A 7,796-nucleotide genomic window follows, 5' to 3' on the forward strand; every position below is an offset into this window, starting at 1 on the left:
AACCCCTCAACATACAATAGATTTCAACTCACAAACACAACCGGAAACATGTCCCAAATCAACAAGGGACTTCAACAACACAATCAACAACATCAACAACACAACCCAACAACTTCAACAACATAACCAATCTTTTCTCGAAAATAAAACGAGTTTGGCGTGTGGGGAAAAGAACCAACCCACACTATGGACTCACATACCTAGTAGGGATCACCCCCGACGATATCCACGACGATCTTTGACGGAACCTTGGTTGATCTCCTCTTTCTCCTCATCTCTTCTTCTTCTTCACTCAAAACCCTCACTCTCACTCTTTTAAAATGGTAAAAACTGATCAAAAAATCAGCCTAACACATTTATATAACCAACAGAATTGATTAGGGAAAAGACCAAAGTGCCCTTAAAATTTCCGGACGGATTTCCCTGCCAACTGCCCAACTTCCAAAGGGCATAACTCCCTCATACGAACTCAGAATCGAGTAAACTCTGTGGCGTTGGAAAGATCATTCCACGAAATTTGCAACCATAACTGGAACTACACCTAACGCATCCTGAGCTAGAAGTTATGACAGCTCAAAGTTGGCCAAAAACTCACCTTTTTCCCATACCTAGCCAAATTTCCAGATTTTCAAAATTCTTTCCAAAAATGAAAATTTCCAATTCTACGCCTGTTCATAGTTATTTCAATTTGCCGGATGTTACATATACCATTCACAATTTTCAATATTTCTCGAATCAAAGTTGTTTCATTTGCAATCAATATCTTATCAGGAAATCTTCACAATGATTTATGCAATGGTCTCCCAATACTCAAAAGGCTTTATCTATCACGAAACAAGCTTCATGGTCATATGCCTATAAGCTTGTCAAATTGTTCAAAACTTCAAATATTGTCTCTATCCGAAAATTATTTTGATGGACGAATACATAGTGAAATTGGAAGATTGAGTAACTTGCAGACATTGAATCTCGGATATAACCATTTCACAGGTATATATGTTTTATCTTATGAATACTAGTACTATTGTATCTAATAACCTCATATCTTTTTATTACACATTAAATGCAGGGATAATTCCACAAGAAATTGGATATCTTGTTAATTTGGTGGAGTTAACAATGGAGAAAAACCAGATTACCGGCTCTATCCCGATCTCCATATTCAATATCTCCTCGTTGCGTTTTGTTTCACTATGGAGGAACAATCTCAAGGAATCCTTACCACGGGAGATTGGCAACTTAACCAAGATGCAAGTTTTATATCTTAACGAAAATAGGTTTGCTGGTACGTATTCAAAGTGATAGCAATTTGTATTGAACTAGCTAGTTAGTAAACTCAAATCTTTCTTCATGTATTGACAGGTGAAATACCCAAAGAGATAAGAAATCTCGTTGAGTTGGAGAAACTTGGTCTTCACTTTAATAGTTTTAGTGGTTCACTTGATATGGAGATGTTCAATATATCAGGGATGAGATCAATTGATCTTTCAGCCAACAATCTATCAGGGACCATCCAACCAAACATAGGTTCTATCTTACCCAACATTGAAGAGCTTTATCTGGATCGCTTAACCAATCTCGTTGGGACTATTCCTTATTCTATCTCCAATTGTTCAAAGCTTACTATTCTAGAGCTTTCATACAACAAACTCACAGGATTGATTCCCAATTCTATTGGATATTTGACTCATCTACAGTTCCTAAACTTGGCGGAAAACAATTTAACCAGTGATTCATTTTTAAGCTTCCTCACTTCCTTAACCAATTGCAGAAATTTTAACATCTCTTTATCTATCTTTCAACCCTCTAAATGGCATGCTTTCCCGGGTCTCCGTAGGGAACTTCTCCATATCTCTTGTAAATTTTCATGCCACTGCTTGCAAGATCAACGGCCAGATTCCAAATGAAGTTGGAAACTTAACCAGCTTATTAGACCTTGATCTTTCTTATAATAACTTATTCGGATCAATTCCAACATCAATCAGAACTTGAGTAACCTTCAGCGTATGCATTTTCAGTACAACAAACTTACAGGATTTATTGGAGATAACATTTGTAAATTGCAGCATTTGGGAGATATTTTCTTGGGTCAAAATCAACTTTCAGGATCTCTTCCTAATTGTTTAGGGAACGTCACTTCCCTTCGAGAGATACACATGGGTTCCAATAGATTAAGTTCCAATATACCAACAAGCTTAGGGAATCTTAAAGACTTAGTGGTTCTTGACTTATCGTCAAACAACATGGTTGGTTCTTTACCTACAGAAATTGGAAATCTAAAAGCTGTGACACAGATGGATCTGTCGATGAATCAATTCTCAAATAGAATTCCTAGAGAAATTGGGGGATTACAAAATTTGGCGCACCTTTCTTTGAGACACAACAAGTTGCAAGGATCTATACCTGACTCAATGAGCAACATGGTAGGCTTGGAATTTCTAGACATTTCTCATAATAATATATCGGGAACTATTCCCATGTCTTTTGAGAAATTACAATACCTCGAGTGTTTCTGTCAACAAGTTGCATGGTGAAATACTCTCGGAGGTCCTTCAGAACCTCTCGAGTCAATTTTCATCAACAATGAAGCATTGTGTGGTTTGTCAAGGTTTAATGTCCCACCACTGCCCACCATCATCAACGCATAGATCAAATAGGAAAAAATTGCTAGTTCTATTTCTTTTAATAGGAATAGCACTTGTATTTGTTCCTATCGCCTTTGTGTTCCTATGGATAAGGTATAGAAGAGGTAAAAGAGATCCTCAACAAGCTGATTCATTGTCTATGGCAACAACGGAAAGAATTTCATACTATGCACTGCTCCAAGCAACTGATTCGCTTAGCGAGAGTAATCTGATTGGTTATAGAAGTTTTGGCTCTGTTTACAAAGGCGTTCTCAGGAGTGGGACTGCCATTGCAGTTAAAGTGTTCAATCTGCAACTGGAAGCAGCATTCAAGAGTTTCGATACAGAATGTGAAGTTTTGCGTAGCCTTCGCCATAGGAATCTCGTGAAAGTCATCACTAGTTGTTCCAACCTTGATTTTAAGGCTTTAGTGCTCGAGTATATGCCTAATGGAAGTCTTGACAAGTATTTGTATTCGCACAACTACTTCCTAGACATCAGGCAGAGACTAAGCATTATGATAGATGTTGCATGTGCTTTGGAATATCTTCATCATGGATGCTCCTCTCCGGTGATTCACTGTGACCTGAAGCCTAGTAACGTCTTGCTGGATGAGGATATGGTTGCCCACCTAAGCGACTTTGGTATTTCAAAACTGCTTGGTGAAGATGAGAGTGATTTATACACAAAAACCTTAGCAACATTTGGTTATATAGCACCGGGTACGTCTCTTTGTTTTTGCTAATTTGAACATTGATTTTTCCTCTTATTCTTTTTTTTCCAATCAAGAAAGTATATTGCATCTTTTAATTAATTGTTTGACTGTAGAGTATGGACTGGATGGACTGGTGTCAATAAAATGTGATGTCTATAGTTACGGGATTGTGTTGCTGGAAACATTTACTAGGAGAAAGCCTAGTGAGTTTGCGGGAGATCTTAGCTTGAAGAAATGGGTGAGTCATTCACTCCCAGAGGCAGTAATGGACGTTATGGATGCCAATCTGGTTACACCAATGGATAATCGCTTACAGAAGGAGCTAGATGTTGTGGCATCAATCATGAAAGTGGCATTAGATTGCTGTGCTGAATCTCCGGCAAGAAGGACAAACATAGAAAGATGTTGTAGGGATGCTACAGAAGATCAAGATTCAACTTCTTGCACGCTGAGCATGTTACCGGAATCTCCTTTTCCAAATTGATTGCTTGTTTGTTTTATGGAAAGATTTGCTTTTTTTTGTTTTTGTTTTTGTTTTTGTTTTAGCACTTGATTTGTGCATGATTCTGTTTTCAGAAATGCTAGTTGGTTGCAATGAATGTCTCTGTTTCCTCTTTATAATATGACTAGTTTTGGGAACGTGCAACGCACATTTGTCCCCTATTACTATATAAAATTTGTAGCCAGTATAAAATCCTCACTTGTAAATTTAAAATTATATATTCATCCACATGTACATAAATTTTTTTCAGACTGTATACATCCCAATTTCTTGAATTTGTAAACAAAGTATTCATTACGATTATCGAAATGCTAGATTCTCTGGCTACACAAGAAATAAAAAATTTAAGACTGTCAAGAGAAATGATAATAGAAAAAGAAAAAAAATTAAGTCAACATCTAATCTCATTGTATGTGTATAAATAAGAGGAAGTGTATTTAATTCAAGAAAGCACACTATTTTTCTTCATGGCCATATATATGCCTACAAGCTTGTCAAATTGTTCACAACTTCAAATATTGTCTCTATCCGTAAATGATTTTGATGGACGAATACATAGTGAAATTGGAAGATTGAGTAACATGCGGAAATTGTATCTCAGATCCAACCATTTCACAGGTATATATGTTTTATCTTATGAATGCTAGTGCTATTGTATCTAATTACCTCATATATTTTTTTTATTACACATTTAATGCAGGGATAATTCCACGAGAAATCAGAGATCTTGTTAATTTGGTGATATTAGGCGTGGAAATGAACCAGATTACGGGCTCTATCCCGTTCTCCTTATTCAATATGTCCTCGTTGCAACTTGTTTCACTAGGGAGGAACAATCTCAAGGGATCCTTACCAAGGGAGATTGGCAACTTAACCAAGTTGTAATTTTTATCTTTTTACGAAAATAGATTCATTGGTACGTATTGAAAGTGATAGCGAAAAGTAGTATAACTTATACTGTATTGAATTAACTCACTAGTATTCTTTCTTTCTTTACCTCATGTGTTTCTAGGTGAAATTCCCAAAGAGATAAGAAATCTCGTTGAGTTGGAGGAACTTAATCTTGGGTTAAATAGTTTTAGTGGTTCACTTCCAATGGAGATCTTCAACATATCACGACTAAGAAATATTGACCTTTCATTCAATAATATATCAGCAATTCTACCACCAAACATAGGTTCTACCTTACCCAACATTGAAGGGCTTTATCTGGCTAGCTTAACCAATCTTGTTGGGACTATTCCTCATTCTATCTCCAATTGTTCAAAGCTTACTGATCTAGAGCTTTCACAAAACAAACTCAGTGGCTTAATACCCAATTCTCTTGGATATTTGACTCATCTAAACTTCCTAAACTTGTGGGGAAACATTTTAACCAGTGATTCATTTTTAAGCTTCCTCACTTCCTTAACCAATTGCACAAGATTAACAACTCTTTCTCTATCTTTCAACCCTCTAAATGCCATGCTTCCCGTCTCCGTATGGAACTTCTCCAAATCTCTTGAAACATTTTATGCCGCTGCTTGCAACATCAAAGGCAAGATTCCAAATAAAGTTGGAAACTTAAGCAGCTTATTAGACCTTGATCTTTCTCATAATAACTTGATTGGATCAATTCCTACATCTATTCAGAACTTGAAAAACCTTCAGCGTGTGTCTTTGCCATACAACAAACGTGGACCATTTGACGAATACTGCAAGCATCAAGGTATTAGACACCAGAAGACTCCTCCCAAGACTCCTCACCTTAATGGTTTGGCTAAGAGGATGAACATGACCTTGATGGAAAGAGTTAAATGTTTGCTTTCTGAAGTAAAGTTGCTGAACTCATTTTGGGGTGAGGCTTTATTGACCACTACACATGTTATTAATCTATCTCCTACTGTTGCTTTGCAAAGTGATGTTCCAAATAGAGTTTGATATGGAAAAGATGTTTCCTATGACCATTTAAGAGTATTTGGTTGCAAAGCTTTTGTACATGTGCTGAAAGATGAGAGGTCAAAGTTAGATGCTAAGACAAGGCAGTGCATCTTCATTGGATATGGCCTTGATGAATTTGGTTACAGGCTATATGATCCAATTGAGAAGAAATTCGTGAGAAGCCGTGATAGTATTTTCATGGAGAATCAAACAATTGAAGATATTGACAAAGCGGAGAAGCTAGAATCTTCAAATTTTGATGACATAGTTCATCTAGATAAAGTTCCTCACATAAGTATGCATGATGTTGTTGGGCTTGATGATCATGGTGACACCCATAATCAACATGTTGATGTTGATAATAACAATGATATTGTTATTGATGATCCTCTTGCTCATGAAGTTGTGGACGAATCAAATATTCCGCTTAGGAGGTCCACAAGCGTTATTCACCCAATGAGTATGTATTACTCACTGACGGGGGAGAACATGAATGTTATGAGGCGGCCATGAAAGATGAGCACAAAGATCAAAGGATTGAAGCCATGCAAGATGAGATGAAGTCTCTGCATGAGAACTACACTTATGAGTCGGTAAAATTGCCCAAGGGCATGAGAGCTTTGAAGAACAAGTGGGTGTCAAAGTTAAGGTTGAAGAACACAACTTGAAGCCCAGGTAGTTATTAAGGGATTTGGTCAAAGGAAGGGTATTGACTTTGACGAAATATTTTCTCCTGTTGTGAAAATGTCCTTGATTCGTACAGTTCTAGGTTTGGCTGCTTGTCTTAATTTAGAGATTGAGCAGATGGATGTGAAGACGGCTTTCCTTCACGGTGACCTAGAAGAAGAGATTTATATAGAACAACCTGAGGGCTTCAAAGTAGATGGTCAAGAAAATTTTGTGTGCAAACTCAGAAAAAGTCTCTATGGCATAAAGCAAGCCCCTAGACAGTGGTACAAGAAGTTTGAATCTGCTATGGGGGAGCAAGGCTATAAAAAGACTTTTTCAGATCATTGTGTATTTGTACAAAAAATTTCTGACAATGATTTTATCATCCTCTGGTTGTATGTGGATGATATGTTGATTGTGGGAAAGAATACTTCTAAGATTGACGAGTTGAAGAAAGAGTTGCGTAAGTCTTTTTCTATGAAAGACTTAGGTCATGCCAAACAAATTTTGGGCATGAGAATTACTCGTCTCAGAGATGAAATGAAGATTTATTTGTCACAAAAGAAGTACATTGAACGTGTACGAGCGCTTCAATATGAAGAATGCTAAGTCTGTTAGCACAGCTTTTGCTGGTCATATGAAGTTCAGCAAGAAGATGTGTCCTACAACTAGGGAGGAAAAAGAGAGCATGGCCAAAGTTCCATATTCCTCAGTTGTCGGAAGTCTAATGTGTGACATCTTGCAAGTTGATAACTAGGAAGAAGCTTAAAAATTTGAAATTTTCATTTTTGGAAATCTGGAAAATTTGGTTAAGTATGAGAAAAAGTGAGTTTTTGGTCAACTTTGAACAGTCATAAATCCTAGCTCAGGATGAGTTGGGTGTATTTCCAGTTATGTTTGCGAAGTTCATGGAATGGTCTTTCCAACGCCACCGAGTTTTCTCGATTCCGAGTTCGTATGAGTGAGTTATGCCCTTTGGAAGTTGGGCAGTTGGCAGGGAAATCCGTCCGGAAATTTTAAGGGCATTTTGGTCTTTTCCCTAACCAATTCCTTTGGTTATATTGTTGTGTTAGACTGATTTTTAGATCAGTTTGTTCCATTTTAAAGAGTGAGAGTAAGGGTTTGAGAGTGAAGAGGAGAAGAAGAGGAGAAAGAGAAGATCAAGCAAGGTTCCGTCTAAGATCGTCGTGGATATCATCGGGGGTGATCCCTACTAGGTATGTGAGTTCATAGTGTTGGGTTGATTCCTTTCCCCACACGCCAAACTCGTTTTAAATTTCGAGAAAAGATCTAGTTGTGGTTGTTGAAATCTTGTGGTGATGTTTGTTGAGGTTGTAGGTGTGTTGTGTTGGGGGCCTTGTGGGTT

At 37.3% G+C, this 7,796-nt stretch overlaps 1 protein-coding gene across 1 annotated transcript; it reads left to right on the plus strand.

Annotated features, from left to right (window-relative positions):
* The first annotated feature begins 709 nt into the window (after positions 1 to 709).
* On the plus strand, positions 710 to 1,907 carry LOC102589771 (putative receptor-like protein kinase At3g47110). The gene is made up of 3 exons (XM_015305510.1): positions 710 to 990; positions 1,070 to 1,285; positions 1,363 to 1,907. Exons 1-3 carry the CDS (start codon positions 852 to 854, stop codon positions 1,905 to 1,907), a joined length of 900 nt encoding a protein of 299 aa, XP_015160996.1. The 5' UTR covers positions 710 to 851.
* The last annotated feature ends 5,889 nt before the right edge of the window (positions 1,908 to 7,796 follow it).

Source organism: Solanum tuberosum, unplaced genomic scaffold (genome assembly GCF_000226075.1).
Source record: "Solanum tuberosum cultivar DM 1-3 516 R44 unplaced genomic scaffold, SolTub_3.0 scf00814, whole genome shotgun sequence".
NCBI lineage: Eukaryota > Viridiplantae > Streptophyta > Magnoliopsida > Solanales > Solanaceae > Solanum > Solanum tuberosum.